General features: G+C 37.8%; 1 protein-coding gene and 1 pseudogene across 3 annotated transcripts in view; both read left to right on the forward strand.

Annotated features, from left to right (window-relative positions):
* The window catches only part of LOC106872832 (uncharacterized), a 103,632-nt gene extending 90,958 nt beyond the window's left edge, over positions 1 to 12,674 (forward strand). For all 3 annotated transcript variants that reach the window (XM_089355475.1, XM_014919958.3, XM_089355474.1), the window contains one exon: positions 11,714 to 12,674. In XM_089355475.1, the coding sequence (XP_089211601.1) occupies positions 11,714 to 11,991 (278 nt within the window). In that variant the 3' untranslated portion in view covers positions 11,992 to 12,674. The remainder of the gene's footprint in view (positions 1 to 11,713) is intronic.
* LOC128248434 (5S ribosomal RNA) lies at positions 4,749 to 4,867 on the forward strand (annotated as a pseudogene).
* Positions 12,675 to 17,555: the final 4,881 nt, after the last annotated feature.

The following is a 17,555-nucleotide window of genomic DNA, read 5'->3' on the forward strand; positions in this document are numbered from 1 at the left end:
AGGCATAGCTGTGTGGTTAAGAAGTTCACTTTGTAACCACGTGGCTTTGGGTGGAGTTCCACCACGTGGAACCTTCGGTTAATGTCTTCTACTATAGCTCCAGGACGCTCAGTGTTTTCCGAGTGATTTGGTAGATGCAAACTGTAGAAGCATTTCAGAGAGGAAAGAAGAGAAAGACAACGCATTATCAACGATAAGATCAATATCAACAATAATAACAAGTTCCCGTCTACTTCTCAAGTTCTATCTGAATAGGAAAATGAAGGTGGAAAAAGAAGTGCTGCTTCCAAGCAAATTTGTTGGAAGATGAACGAGAGTTGTGAGCGTGATCCGAGTGAATGGGCTTGTTACAAGCATATGGCTGGAAATTGGAAAAGGATGACTGCGAGAAGGCACTTGCCTTAGTGGCTTAGGTGAACGTGGTTTTTGTGGCGTTTTCGCGAATAGCCTTCGAGAGTTAACCCATTTTTGAAAAGTTTTCTTTATTGAATCATTTTTTTCTTTTGTTTACTACTTTTTTTTTCGTGTAATACCACTCTATATTGTCATGTACCGTCCTCTTTTTGTCAACCCTTCTTGTTAATTAACAGTGTTACTATTTTTATCATCATGATCATGATCATCATCAACAGGATCACCACCACCACCACCACCACCACCACCACCACCACCATCATCATCATCATCGTTAAGCTGGCAGAATCGTTAGCATGCCAGTCAAAAAATGCTTAGCGGTATTTTATCTGGCCTTAGGTTCTGATTTCAAATTCCGCCGGGGTCGAAATTTGCCTTTTCATACTTTCGGGGTTGATTAAATAAGTACCAGTTGAACACTGACTTCGATGTAATCGACTTATTCCCTCCCTCGAACTTGCTGGCCATGTTCCAAAAATTTGAAACCATTATTATTATTATTATTATTATTATTATTATTATTATTATTATTATTATTATTATTATTATTATTATTATTGTTGTTCAGTAGTTTTATTTTTATAACGTGCTTTCACTTCACTACCGAGCGCAGCTCTGTGCGCCTTGGGTATGTGCTGTGGTTTGCTGTGGTGCTCTTATGTTTACTGTATTGAAAGTGTTTTGCGTAGAATGTGTGCAGTACCCAGTAGTGCAATTTTCTGTATGTTATATATATTTGTAAGTCCTGGTGTTTTTGTTATGTATTTGTCTGAATATTTTTTTTATTATACCTAAGGCACCTACTATGATAGGAATTGTTTCTGTTTTTAGATTCCACATTCGAGTTATCTCTATTTCCAGGTCTTTTGTATTTTGAAAGTTTTTCCATTTCTTTTAGAGAAACGTTGTCATCTGCTGGTATTGATACATCAATTAGAAAGCATTTTTTTTCTTCATGATCTTTGACAACTATATCTGGTCTATTTGCCTTAATTTCTCTATCTGTGTGTATTAGCATATCCCAGAGTATGGTTGCTTTCTCGTTTTCTGTGACCTTTTCTGGCGTGTGTTTATACCATCTTTTTTCTGTTGTTATTCCATAGTGTTGGCATAGCTTCCAGTGTATATAGGTCCCAGCTCTGTCGTGTCTGTGAATATATTCCTTCTTAGCCAGGACTGGACAGCCAGAGATAATATGATTTATTGTTTCTTGTCGATCTCCACATATTCTACAGTTACTTGTTATATTTCTTTTCATTATGTGTTTTTGGTAATTTCTGGTGGGGAGGCTCTGGTCTTGTGCAGCAATTAAAAATCCTTCAGTCTCTGCTTTGAGTCCTGAGCTTCTCAGCCATTGCTGGGATTTTTCTCTGTCTATTTCTTTCGCATTTAGTTTAGCCCAGTATTTACCATGTAGGGGCTTTTCTTGCCATCGTTTTATCATGGTCCGTTGCTGTTCTAGTTTTAGTTTGGATTTCATTTGTTTTATAGCTTTTGTTATTTCTTCTTCTTCTTCTTCTTCTTCTTCTTCTTCTTCTTCGTATTTGTTAGGTAGATTGATTTCTTGTTTGTATTTGTCAGCTTCCTTAAATACTGAAAACAGTTTTTTGTTTTGCTCGTGTTTTGTGGCTATTTGTATTATTATTATTATTATTATTATTATTATTATTATTATTATTATTATTATTATTATTATTATTATTATTATTATTATTATTATTATTCCGCTGAAGTCGACTTTGCCTTTCATCCTTTCGGGGTCGATAAATTAACTACCAGTTGAGTACTGGGGTCGATGTAATCGACTAGTCCCCTCTCAAAAAATTTTAGGCCTTGTGCCTCTAATAGAAATGTTTATTATTATTATTATTATTATTATTATTATTATTATTATTATTATTATTATTATTATTATTATTATTGTTATTATTATTATTATTATTAGTTCACGGTAATCTGCATTATATCTCAACTCTTCCCTGTAGTTTAGAGATGCAACACATTCCCCAACATGTGTTTTATTCTGAGTATCGCCGCCAGCTGTGTACTTCCAATGATGTCTGGTATTTTCAACTTCTTGTGCCAGGTTTTCGTGTTCTTTGAGTTGGTTCCGAGTGCGCCAATCACAATGGGTATCAGACACTGACTGTTGAAGCTCTATGCTTTATACTGCTTTAAATTCCAGCTCTTCATACATATTACTTCTATAATATTGTTATATGTCCAGCTCTAGATGCCAAAATCGTTAGCGCGTCCGACAAATTGCTTAACGGCATCCGCCCCCAGTTCTTTACGTCCTTAGCTCAAATCCCATTGTGGTCAACTTTCCCTTTCATTTTTTCGGGGCCGATGAAAGTATCAGTCAAGTAATGTAATTAAGTAACTCCTTCGATGTAATTGATATTCTCATTTTAAAAATCATCTCTGGCTAATCGTTCAGAGGACGTTGGTGTTGCGTTGGCGGAGGTTTGCGCTCTCTGCATGCTCTTATTATTATTATTATTATTATTATTATTATTATTATTATTATTATTATTATTATTGAGTGAGAGAGCAATGCATGCCATCAAAGTGACACTGAGGTACAAGCATACGAGGTCCTATATACCCATCATAGCTACCCGTCTGATAAGAATACACTAGCCACTTGCATCACAACCATATGTGCGTGACATTGTATCAAGATAAATAGCGTATAACCTTGCAGATGAGGCCCAGTTAGAATTTTCTTCAGGTTGAGTAGCTCATCCTGCTCAAAAAGCCCCTGAATGAGGGTTGTTTAAGGATGATGAACGAAACACCCATGTTTCCAGAGAGCAATTGTTCAAACCCCAAAGAATTCATCTCAACACATGACTATAATGCTTCCCCACTACGCTTGCTCGTGATTAAAGATGCACACATCATCAGCCACCAAGGAACATGCTCAACTGGTTAAGATCAAGCAAATGACAAGCAAATCTATGGTATTGAGCAGAATATTTGCTGTAGCCCATCTCTATATACCAAGACAAAATTATTATTAGTGGCTGTAGCAAAAAAGACTGTATGGTGAACACGTCTGAAAGTTTTGAAGACAGGCACTTTCCTATCTGACAAATTTCTGTCATCAATTTCTTCAAATATCATTTGGAAAGGAAGGTGTTGGTAGGGAGGGAGGTGCTGCATTCGAGTGTGTTTATCAAATGGTGGTCGGCAGTGGTAAGACTGATGAGACCGAATGGACCGACTCTGATTATGCTTTTCTAAGCAGAAGGAAAGGAACTGGAAGAGGGCATTTCCTCCATGCCTTGAGGATGACAGAATAATCCAGGATTTTGCGTGGTGCTTACCCCAAATTGCCTTAAGTGAACTGCCCCGCTATTGGGGATTCTATTTATTTATTACTAGTGGGATCTGTGGAAATTTTACAGAACGAAAAAGTTTAAGAGAAACTATTTAAAAAAGAAAGGATGGCTTGCATTTTATTTTTATTTTGCTAAGTTATTTCACTTCCAGTCGCAATAATATATTATATTATATGATTTTAGAATTTTCCTCTGCTAAACACTTTATATTTTTCTCTTCCTCTCTACCTCTTCAACAAACATTTTAACCATGTAATTCCCCACTTCATGTCTTTAACATTTTTGTCTTTCTCTTCACCTTTCTCTCCCCACACCACAGCACGTCATTAACACTTCTCTCTCCCACTTTTCTCTCAGCGTCTTTTTCTCTTGTCCTTCGCCTCCCCTTTCAACTAACCATGTGATGGATTTGACCTTAGTGCATTATTAAACTCCTCTCTTTTTTTCTACTCACATTTCTCCCCCACCCCACCATCTTAATTTTTTCCACTTCCACCTCTCTAATCAAAGTATAACAGGCGAACGAACAAGCAGCTTATTATATAGATTTATTTCTCAAATTTCTATTCATACATCCTTTGTTACATCCTTTGATATGGTAGCATCTCCCTTTGATCGATGTAAACCTCACCAGTTTTTGTGTTTATAATTTGTCCTTTGATATTGTCTTCCATGTTTTGGGCCCTTGTGACCAATAAAAGAATTCATGATCCTCCTCCTCATTATTATTATCATTATAATTATCATCATCATCATCATCATCATCATTTTTATTAAGGCTGCGAGCAAGCAGAATCGTTAGCATGCTAAGCATTCCGTCTAACGTCGCTACGTTCTACGTTCAAACTCCGCTGAGGTCAACTTTGCCTTTCATCTTTTCGGGGTCGTAGATTAAGTACCAGTGAAACACTGGGATCGATGTAATCGACTACCCCAACCACTACCCCTCAAAATTTCAGGCCTTGTGCCTATAGTAGAAAGGATTATTATTACTGCCATATCACGTTGAATGCACTAGTTCTCATCCGATCACCGAAATTAAGCAACGCCGAGCCTAGTGAGTTCTTTGATGGGTTACCGCTTGGAAAACCTAGGTGCTGTAAGCATCTCACACTGAAGGCAGCGAGCTGGCAGAGTCGTTAGCATGCTGGACGAAATGCAATCGACTATCCCCCTCTCTCAATTTTCAGGCTTTGTGGTGTGCTGGCAGAATCATCTGCACGCTGGAGGAAATATTTGCGACACTTCTTTGGGTTTTACGTTCCGAATTCAAAATTCCGGCGAGGTCGACGTTGCGTTTCATCCTTTCGAAGTTGATAAAATAAGTACCAGCCAAACAGTGAGGTCGATGTAATTGATTAGTCAGCCCCATCTCCAAATTTCAACTTTGCACCTATAATAGAAAGAATTGTTGTTGTTGTTGTTGTTGTTATTATTAAATTTAAGCTTGAATTACAGCCTCTCTGCCAGTCTCGCAGGCTACCTATATCTCTATCTATCTACCTACATCTCTATCTGTCTGTCTATCTGTCTGTCTATCTGTCTGTCTGTCTGTCTGTCTGTCTGTCTGTCTATCTATCCATCTATCTATCTATCTATCTATCTATCTATCTATCTATCTATCTATCTATCTATAACGTTGTTGTCTCGCCATCGAGACAAAATTACATCATGTTATTACTGCTGTGAGGCGCCATTTTGAATTAGTTGCCAGCCATAAAATCTGAAATTCGACTCCCAAATCATTGTTTCGCTACGATTATCTTACGATGCACTAGTTCCCTACGTATTCCTTCATTTTATTCCATTTTGACGCATTTTTAGAAATGTTTGTTTTCTTTTTTAAAGAAAAGTATATATCGTCTGCCATTCTTTCCAATTTTTATTTTTTATTGTTTACAGAAAAAAAAGAAAGCAAAAAAAAAAAAGAAAAAAGTTTAAAAAATTGTAAAAAACAAAAATTAAGTTTCCATCTTTAATTTGTTACTGAATTATAAAAACAGACTAGAAAATATCTATGTGAAATAGTAGAATATGCGAAACTAATGGTTGGCTTGCGTTGGCATTGCAGTAACGTAATCTAAGAGGAAGATTGTTTAGTTAATATTTTATGTAATCAAAAATAAATAAGGCGGATTTACGTCTATTTGTCCACCCTTGTTCTTACCATTACTACCACTGTCTCTACCACTCCCTCTCAGAAATAGTGTGCCTTAGTTTTAAATAACTTACAAAATGATTAAAAGTTTAGTATAATGACCGTCGTTCTTTTAAACTGGTGTTTGGAACATTAACATGAAATTTTGACGAACGAATTTAATTTAGATCACTTTAAAACAAAAAGCAAAAAGCTTGTATCTTAGATGGAGGAGTGGTCACAGGTGGGCTGATATAAAAAGGGTTCTGCTTTAAATTGTTCTGCTCCGAGTTTATCGCGTCTGTCTCCACTGTGGCTTTCACCAAAGCCTATAAGCTTACAAACATATATTGAACACTGAAAATACTCAATAATGTCATGCGATACTCTACGATCCACACGATAAAACACTGTGTATCAGAGTGCACAGTGCTGGTCTTCTACACTGTGAAGGTATAGATATATTAAGTGAATTGCCGTACGCGAAAGATATTAACTGAAATTGCAATATTAGCTGAAAGAAGAGAATAGCATTCTTACAGCAGCAACTTAGCAACTTTTTACGAAAAGGGGAGATAACTCTAAGAAATCAATAATTAACTTTTAAAAGCTAATATAAATTAATTTACATATTCAGTGGTAGTAAATCTGGTCCTTGTTTGCTGTTGCTGTTGTTGTTGTTGCCCTTCTTGCAACTCGAGCAAACCGACCTACAAATTTTCCATAATTTTACGATTTGTTTTCGTAAAATTCGCACAAAACTTTGTGAGTTTATGAGCCCCTCTTCGAGTTTCTATTAACTCCACGTGAATTGGTTTATCCTCATCGCCACTGTTATAATCCTTATAATGTTGGATTGTTATAACTCCCACTTCGGTATGAAGTTTATTTAGTAAAACCAGTAAAGACACGACTATCTCTCTGACCGCCTGCTACGTATTCTGGTACTTCACGTACTTATCTTTACTTATAGTGACTAGGTAATTCCATTCATCACTATTATTACTAATGCCCTACAACATTATGTATGTATGTATGCATGTATGCATGTATGCGTGTGCTTTTGCCGCCGTCGGCTGAAACACCGCTGTTTTTGTTTTTGTTTCTGAAATTTAAGGGTTTCAAATGTTTACAGAAAAATTCTCGGTTCAAGCCTTTCCTCTTCTTGGTAGCAGCCACAATCCTCGCGCACACGCTTATCAGTTTATGCACTCACTTGGCACATCGCATATGTCTGCTCATTGCTGTCACGAGAAAAAGTATAGGAGTTAACCACCGTCATCAGTTAGTGAACTCAAATAGTGACTGGTATTCCTTTTTACCATAATTCATCTGTCTCATTATTTTTCTTTTAGTTTATTGTGGGGGAAGAGAAAGTTAATTTCTTGTTCATTTACTTCGTAACAATGATAATAATTCAATTTCAACAATAATCTATTATTGATTTTTGTAGTTCATAAAAAGAACCGTTTCAAGAAAAGTGTGTGTGGGAGGGGGAGGAGTATGGTTGTAGCTGGAACATGTTTGATCATAAGGCTTCTGGGCTGGGATTGACCTTTGTTTTAACAATAACTACTACAGCTATAATAATATCGCATGCACATACAGTAGATACTTGGTAAGAAGTATGTCTCGGAATTAGGTGCAGAGCAAAACCTTTTACATAACGTTAGGGCGACACTGTGAAGGCGCATGGCTCAGTAGTTAGAGCCTCGAGCTTACGACCGCGAGGTTGTGAGTTCGAATCCCAGACCGGGTTGTGTGTTGTGTTCTTGAGCAAGACACTTTATTTCACGTTGCTCCAGTTCACTCAGCTGTAGAAATGAATTGCGACGTCACATGTGCCAAGCTGTATCAGCCTTTGCCTTTCCCTTGAATAACATCGGTGGCGTGGAGAGGGGAGGCCGGTATGCATAGGCGACTGCTGGTCTTCCATAAACAACCTTGCCCGGACTTGCGTCTCGGAGGGTAACTTTCTAGGTGCAATCTCATGGTCAGTCATGACCGAAGGGGGTCTCAGCAGGGCGACACTGCTAGATTGATGAATGACGTTCAGAAGTCACAGTAGAAATAAGAATCATGTTCTATGGATGTATTGAGACCAAAAGTCCGTATATATCAAATGCCAACTGTCATATACAGAAAAATTTATATTGTTAGCCGGATAATACCGAGGAAGTGAGTCGATTGTATTACGTTATAGAGCCAATTGGCTTACGTGTTAAAAACAAGGAGGCACGTGTATGTTATATAAAGTATTGTCCTATATGTTGTATAAAGCTTAATCTGACCCACCTTGTCTAATTTGTTCTACGTAACCCACTATAACCAATTACCCTCCGTGTTACCTATGTTAACCCAAGGAACAATTTAAATTCTGCCGCTCAAGCAACGATACACATGTCGGATAATCGATGTTCTTGAACCGACGAGGGAGCTTCGACAAAGTCACCAAATTTACTAGAAATAATAACCAAATCTTCATTGAAAATGGAGGGCATATTGAATAATATAACCTTAGATACGCAATGCCTAAGAAAAGGATGAAGAAGTCTTTGACCATGGATTTTCTCTCTCAGAATTGATTTTGGAGCTAAATAATAGCAACAAACCGGAGTGGATTGTACTTCACATGGTACCTATTGACATAGAGCTTTGCAGACTGGGTACAGCATTGGACTGTACCTCACTTGGCACCTATTTAAAGCTAGGTAGACTGGGCACAGCAAACGGCAATTCCTCAAATGGCACTTATTTATAGCGAGGCAGACTGGGTGCAGAAGTGGACTGCACCTCACTTGACTCCTGACTAAAGCTAGGTAGACTGGCCACAACAGAGGACATTACCTCGCATGGTCCCTATTTACAGCTAGACGGACTGGGAACAGAAGAGAGCAGTACTTCACACGGTACCTATTTATCAGGCATTCTTTGTTGAGGAACGTACTTTGCTGCTCCTGCTGTTGTAGTTCTAGCTGTTATTGTTGTTGCTGCTGCTGCTGTTGTTGTTGTTGTTGTTGTTGTTGCTGATCTTCTTCTTCTTCTTCTTCTCCTCCCCCTCGTCCCTGTTGTTGTTGTTGTTCATCTTCTTCTTCTTCTTCTTCTTCTTCTTCTTCTTCTTCTTCTTCTTCTTCTTCTCGTTCTTCTTCTTCTTCTTCTTCTTCTTCCTCCTCCTCCTCCTCCTCCTCCTCCTCCTCCTCCTCCTCCTCCTCCTCCCCCTTCTTCTTCTTCTTCTTCTTCTTCTTCTTCTTCTTCTTGCGTTTGTTACGCTGTTCTTGCCGCTGTTGCTGTTGTTGTTGCTGTCGTTGCTATTGTTGACAATGTTACCGATACTCTTGTTGCATTTTCGTTGCTACCGTTGCTATTCACACCGCTGCCGTTGTTGTTACCGATATCGTTGCTATTATTCTTGCAATAGTTATTGTTACTACAAGTGTTGTTACTGCTGCAGGTGTTGTTGTTGTTGTTGCTGTTGTTGTTGTTGTTGTTGGCGATGGTGGTGGTGGCGGTGTTGCTACCATTGCTGTCGCATCGGTCGTTGTTGCTGCTGTTGTTGTGCACGTCATTCCTGTCTTGCACCGGTTGACGCCGCTTTTCACGAAAACACAATTGTCTGCTCACAGTTTCTATTTATGTCAACAATCTGCTGACAGAGATAAAATGAGAGAGAGAGAAAGAGAGAGAGAGAGAGAGAGGGAAAGAGAGAGAGGAGAGGAGAGGAGAGGAAGAAGGGGTACAAAACCACTAATATTTTCTTGCTGTTTTCTCTGTTGTAATTAGTAAACAGAAACCGTCTCACCTCTGACCTCATCATTGACACAATAGCAGACACCTCCGCCACGCTACCCGTTTCTCTGACCATCACAGTCTAAATGGTTTGAGGAAGAGAGAGAGAGAGAGAGAGAGAGAGAGAGAGAGAGAGAGAGAGAGAGAGAGAGAGAGAGAGAGAGAGACAGAAAGTGATAGGGAAAGGGAATGGTAAAGACTGCTTTGAAGGGAGAGATTGCGTAAGTTATAGGGTGGTGGAGACGGTGGATAACAACAAACAATTATTTACATAGAGAAGGAGAAAAGTAAATGAGAATGACAGTTTAAAGGCAAACAGTGAAATAGAAAAACAGAGAAAGAGAGAGGGCGCTTGAGGGATAGATAGATAGATAGATAGATAGATAGATAGATAGATAGATAGATAGATAGATAGATAAGCACAAAACGCGGGAGAGAGAGAGAGAGAAAGCCATAAAGGGAGTAAGAGAAATGGTCCTTATTTATCGTATTACAGCTCGCAATGTCCTTATAGAATATTTTTAAAGGAGCAAAGAGATGTGGAAAGAGGTGAGAGGCGGGATGTTAGTGTGTGTTTGTGATGGCCTATTGTATTACATTTATAACTAACCATAGTTAACTTTTCCTGGGGGCGAACAGCGAAAGAAAGTAACAGTGTAAGATACACGCCCGCAAACGCGCATACTGTTGCACACGCACCTCTCTCTCTCTCTCTCTCGCACACACACACACACACACACACACACATACAGATGTGATGGGCTGTGTGTGTGTGTGTGTGTGTGTGTGTATGAAGTGAAAAGAACCGCCCACGAGAGTCGTAACATGCATCGGCTCAGTTCAATTTACGTCTTAGATAGCACCTGAAACTATATTATATTTTAAACTAGTCATCACGTTATATGTACACACGCACACACGCACGCGCACACACGTACATTCACTCACTCGCTCTCTTTTACTCCCTCACACACACACACACACACACACACACACACACACACACACACACACACACACACACACACACTCACGCGTGCATATTTTTCGTTGACATGAGGTTTTGTAATACTGATTATTTTGTGCGAATATACACGTATGTGTGTGTATGTGTGTGTGTGTGTGTGTGTGTGTGTGTGTGTTTGTGTGTGTGATCTTTGAATTCCTCTGCATTAAGACCTGAAATGTAAGATCTCTACCCTGATGACGGAGGCTCGACTCTTCCAATGTTAATTGTACTAAATCAATCTAGTTCCGTCTCAAACCACAGTCCACAAATCAATTTATGTAGTTGTTAGAAACTGGTACTACAAGGGTAAAGCGTAAAGAACGCCTTCGGTTATAAATGACCAGGAGACTGCACCAAGAGAGTTCACCTCCAAGACACAAGTCCAGGCAAGGTTGTTTACGGAAGACCAGCAGTCACCCATGCACACCAGACCCCCTCCCCTCCGTGCCACCGATGCTATCCAAGGGAAAGGCAAAGGCCAATACAGCTTGGCATCGGTGACATTGCGACTCATTTCTACAGCTGAGTGAGTGGAGCAACATGAAATGAAGTGTCTTGATCAAGAACACAACACACAATCTGGGATGAGAATCGAACTCACTGCCTCATGATTGTGATCCCAACGATCTAACCACTGAGCGATAGTACTAAAGTAATCTTATTCAGTTTCAGTCCATAGTCCACCGATCAGTTTATTTTGCTATCCAGAATAGATATTAAATCTGAAATTCAGTCTAAAACCAGAATCTACCCATTAATTCACAAAATAGGTAACAAATCAAACTGGAAAGGTTCAGCTTCCAATCAGAGTCTATTTTGGTTTGTCTTGCAATTGGCTCAACAGGAGTCTGAGATCTAATTTTAAATAAAGGCTGTATGTTAGCCGGTGTAATCAACATTTCATTTAATGTTCAATATTCGTAACCAAAAGACAGTCACCGCTAGGTGGACATCGTCGGTCTACGAAGGATCGCAGTATACCTTGCTACTTCTCTAACTTTCAAATTTCTCTATTTTCAGTTCAACCGGTGATGTCATCCAATATAAAACCGCACCGCAATCCGGGTCTCAGAATTGTTGTCGGTGAGCCTGTAAACGATATATCCGAAGCGAAACTCTATCATCTGTTGCCTTACGAAGCTGTAGAAAATACGAACACACCCGAAAGGCAAGCGTACAAGTTCAAAGTCTTCTATGGCTCCAAGTTTGTACCGCATAAGAAGAAAACGGCGCTGCACCGGAGGACTAGGAACAAAACAAAACTTCCTTCTTTGAAACGCATGCATTCTTATCAGTAGACGGTGGAATGGAGGCGCAAGAGTGCTGGTGGGTGTAGTGATGTGAGTGGGGAAAGTGGCTGGAGGTGTATGAGAGGGGGAGGAAAGTAAAAGAAGCAGAGATTGTGTTAGTAGTGATAGTGATGGACGAAAATATTAAAAAGAAAAGATGGAAGAGTATGCATGTAAAAAGGGAAGAGAGGGGGAGAGGAGAGAGGAGACAGGTGTGGGCAGAAAGCAATAATGAATGCAAGAATATGAGCAAAACTAGAAAAACAAGACACACGTCAATATATATATATTTTTTTCTATAATTTTTTTTTCAAAATTGATTTCACATATAAAATCACTCACTTTATTTACATCATCAAACAACAACAACAACAACAACAAAATGATAACGACGACGACGACGACGACCAGAAATAACAACAATAGGCATGGTAGCAGCAGCAGCAGCAGCAGCAACAACATTAAAGAAACCAACAACCACATCAACAACAACAGTAGCAACAAGCTGAACGAGAAGTACAGCACCATCAAGAAATATGCTGTTAGTGTTGTTTTGCTATTAAAACTCAGTTGTTATGACAGCTTTCATGTTGTTGCTATGGTTATTTAGTTACCATGGTGTCTAATATACATTAGAGGAACTCAATAAACTAAAAAAAAAAATGGTGAAAATAAAATTGTTTTTCATCCAACGATGTTTTATTTATTTGTACTCTCTTCTTCCTTATCTATCTATCTATCTATCTATCTATCTATCTATCCATTTCTCCATCTGTATATCGATCGATCGATTGATCTAACTATCTTTTCATTTATACATACGTATATATATATATATATATATATATATATATATATATATATATATATATATATATATGAGAGAATGTACGAAAAAAACAACAACAGACGAGGACAGGTGGTGTAAACAACAAAAGGATGTATTAGTTTGACGCTCGGGAATACAGAAAGTCTTTAACGTTTCGAGCTACGCTCTTCAACAGAAAGAATACGGAGAAAACAAGGAGAAAAACACGGAGAAAAAAAATTGAATGGTGTTTGGTCAACGATCTATCATGGCTTCTCCCTCTCTCTCTCTCTCTCTCTCTCTCTCTCTATATATATATATATATATAGGTAAACAACGTGAGAGGTTAGAAAAGGTAGAAAAAAGAAGATGGACAAAATGTAAACATACATACATACATACATACAAAACAAAGTCGAGCACAGTGAACTGTACGCCGGGAAAAATAAAGGAAATGTTAAATACGTCCACTGATATTTCAGGTGAACCCTGGATCAAAGTGGAATAAGAAAGAAATAAAAAAAAAGAAACAAGAAACAATACCTGTTTAGAGCATGTTTTGTAAGTGTGTGTGTGTGTGTGTGTGTGTGTGTGTGTGTTTGCGTCTGTGTGATTACATTCCGTAATAAAATAAAAATAATTCACATAAAATAACGAGGACACATATTAGAATATGACTCCGTTAATTTACCTCAAACTTCCAATTTTAAGTTTCAATTGACATAAATAAAGCATTATCAGTGAGTGGAACAGCACACAGAAGAGTTAAGTGTGTCGGAACTCATTAAGTGATAAATATAAAACAGAAAAACCCCAAATCGCTTTATAACTGTTAGAGTTTCTTCGACTCTATGCTTGATGCCTGATAACAGGACTAAGATTACAGAATGCTTTATATACACATGTGTCTATACACATAACAAAAGTTATCAACATGATTCGTAATTCGGCTCATAAAACTTGGTGAATGCTAAGTATTTTGAAAACTATATTTCAAGCATATCGATATATAGGCGCAGGCGTGACTGTGTGGTAAGAAACTTGCTTCCCAATCACATGGTCCTGGGTTCAGTCCTACTGCGTGGCACCTTGGGCAACAGCCTCCTACCATAGCTTCGGGCCGACCAAAGCCTTGTGAGTGGATTTGGTAGACGGAAACTGAAAGAAGCCGGCAATAATATATATATATATATATATATATATATATATATATATATATATATATATATATATATATATATGTATATATATATATATCTATATCTATCTATCTATATATATATATATATATATATATATATATATATATATATATATATATATCCACATATTATATATATATATACGCATTTTATATAAGTATATATTTGTGTTTGTGTCTCTATTTGTACCCCCACTATCGCTTGACAACCGATGTTGGTGTGTTTATGTCCTCGTAACCAGCATGGCCGCAGTCAAATGACTGAAAGAATTAAAAGAACATATTTGCCTATATCTGTAGAAAAGAAAGATCAGTTTATTAGTAGACCAAGTAAAAAGAATATATTCAAAGTAATTTCTCTGATTTATATTAAAATATGTGTGAATACGGGTTCATATAATGTGTGTGTATACCCTCATGCACACACACATGCACACACACACACACATATACATACACTCACACACATGCATATACATACATACATACATACATATAGACAGACAGACGAATGTTTTATGTAAAATGATATATTTAAACAAATATTACGCTAAGAAAAACGCCGACGAATATATTTACCAGAGTGGGCTGAAAAGGTCATAGACTATGAAGGAGTGATGCTAGAGTTGTAAAATCTTACATGCATTAATTTCAACGCTTCTTAACAACTGCACTGTGAGTAGCGCAAAGCATTCGTTTTTATAAGGAAAAGGTTGTCAGTGTTGTCAGGACGTAGGAGTGGCTGTGTGATAAGTAGCTTGCTTACGGACCAAATGGTTCCGGGTTCAGTCCCACTGCGTGGCACCTTGGGCAAGTGTCTTCTACTATAGCCTCGGGCCGACCAAAGCCTTGTGAGTGGATTTGGTAGATGGAAACTGAAAGAGAAGCCCGTCGTATATATGTATATATGTGTGTATGTTTGTGTGTCTGTTTGTCCCTCCCCCCACATCACTTGACAACCGATGCTGATGTGTTTACGTCCCCGTAACTTAGCGGTTCGGCAAGAGATACCGATAGAATAAGTACTAGGCTTACAAAGAATGAGTCCTGGGGTCGATTTGCTCGACTAAAGGCGGTGCTCCAGCATGGCCGCAATCAAATGACTGAAACAAGTAAAAGAATAAAAAGAGAGAGTGTTTTCCAAGTTTTGCCTGTTTTTGATTTCGTCAAGCTACAAGTTCTAAAGTCTTGGATACGGGTTGTATTCTTGGGTCCATCTTGCAGATGGAGTATAAATTAATGCTATGTAGGTATGGTTTATTGTTGTTGAAGTAATGAAACATTGAATTGATAAGTATAAATCATTGAAGCTGAAGAATCTGAGTGTATAAAAAAAGCAGAAGATGACCAAATATGAATTATTCTTAACCGGGGAGCTGGAATAACGGATAAAAATGAGAAGGGGTGAAGAAAATTGTCACTTATTCAAATTTTACATGAAGTTTAAGTTGATTAATACTTATCAAGAACTCACATATTTAAATTATACTACAAACTAGGAAAGTTCTCTTATTTTATAACTCCAATTCGGATTAAGACAAACACTTAAGAACCGTCCGATATCGGCATGGAATAAAATGATACCGTTGAACTCAGTGATATCGTTGTACTCTATAAATTATCAGCTTTACTTACTAAATTTTCCTTTATTTCAGGTGGTTTTTATAAAGATGACAGCCAACTCGTTCTCAGAAATTTCAACCATCGACAAACTAACAGTTTTACAACAAAATTTTAAAAACTCCTAGATTTCATGAAGGTGCAATACACAAATCACATCACACCAGTTTATGAAAAGGAAGGCAGAAATAAAAATAAGAACTGCATTTCAATTCACAAGTTTTCAGAACAGTAGCTACTCTGTTCTTCCAAATCTTCCAAAAGCACTTTCTTAGTGACCATAAATACAACAATATTAAAATATCATTCTCCACAACTAATAACGTTGAATAGACTTTAATTAATTATACCCATAAAATAGCATTTAAATATCACAGCCTAAATCATACACAAAATTCAGTCAGCTGGAATCGTAATCATTGCTCATGCATGTCTTTAAAAAACTGGCTTGGTTTATACTGCAGTAACAAGCAACCGATACACTTACTTCAGCGGCGTACAAAGGTTTAACAGCTACAGGTTTCGTTACTTGAAGTGGAAAATAACAAGTAACCATTGAAGTCTACACATTTTCCCAGCCAAAGCTAACCAAGAACAAACCTTGTCAATTATGTCCCTTTGAATCCGTTGTAAATATTTCTTTGAAACAAATCTATTTTATCACAACTCCGTGTCTGTTTCGTCTTATGAATAGATAATCTCCAAAACTCTTAATCTTTTTAAGCTATCGTCTTTCCAAACTGATAAATATTCCTATATCTCTCGGAACACATATAAAGGTAATATTTTATTAACTCTATATTTTACCACACTACTGATAAACCTCCATCTCCGACATTGAAATATTATTCCTTTTTACCGTGTATGTTACCACATATATCATCGTCCTCTTTTTATAAATACATAGAGATGATCCCGTCATATCTTATCTTACTTTGTATTCACTTTACCTCTACTAACATTTAGTTGACCGTTATTTCACGTATGATTTTGTGAGGTAATAAATAATATGCACACGAACACGGGAACACTTCTATGTATGTATGTGTGTGTATGTATATTCCGAAGTCGAGAAGTATACGGAAGACGATCTTTAGATTTTTCTTTATATATTTCTTTACTTCTGTTAGTATGAAATAAACAATTAATTTTAAAATAGTGAGTTTAATGCCTGTTTGTTTTTGTACTGTACTTGTCTTTCTTTAACTTGACGCCATGTTATTTGTTAACATGAAGAGAAAGAGGAATTCGTATGATATCACTTTCAAGCCGGAAGTTGTTGAATACACGAAGTCGCATTCGAATTGAGCTGCAGAAAAAGATTTTGGGGTTTCAGAAAAATTGGTCAGGGACTGGCGTTCGAAAGAGGAGAAAATGAAATCTGTTGACATCAAATCATTAAAGAAAATTAGGATAGGAATGAGTCCCAATGAGGAGATGGAGACTATTTCGAGAGACTGGGTGGCTGAACTACTCACAAATGGACTTGTCATGAGAAACATCATTAGATTGCAGGCTCTTCAAGTGTCTAAAAAACATGGTATATCCGACTTTAAAGCATCCCCTTGCTGGTGTACGAGGTTTATGAAACGCTACAATCTCACGCTGAGACAGAGGACTCATATTGCACAGAAATTACCTACCGTCGCAGAGAGCAAAGTTGATTCCTTCCGTCGGTATGTAATAGACCTACGAAATAGCCACGAATTTGCCTTGGAAGCAGTCGATAATATGGACGAGACACCCCTTTTTTAAAATATGATTGGAACTCGGACAGTCGACGTTAAAAGGAAAAACACAATTTCGGTAAAATCTACGAGGGGCGATAAGGCCCACTTCACCGCAATTTTGGCTTGTATGGCTGATGGTACAAAACTTACCCTGGCTGTTGTTTTCAAAAGAAAGACTTTCCCGAAAGAGGGGTTTCCGAAGGGCATAGTGGTG

This window comes from Octopus bimaculoides, chromosome 7, assembly GCF_046866305.1.
Source record: "Octopus bimaculoides isolate indiv1 chromosome 7, ASM4686630v1, whole genome shotgun sequence".
Classification (NCBI taxonomy): Eukaryota; Metazoa; Mollusca; class Cephalopoda; order Octopoda; family Octopodidae; genus Octopus; species Octopus bimaculoides.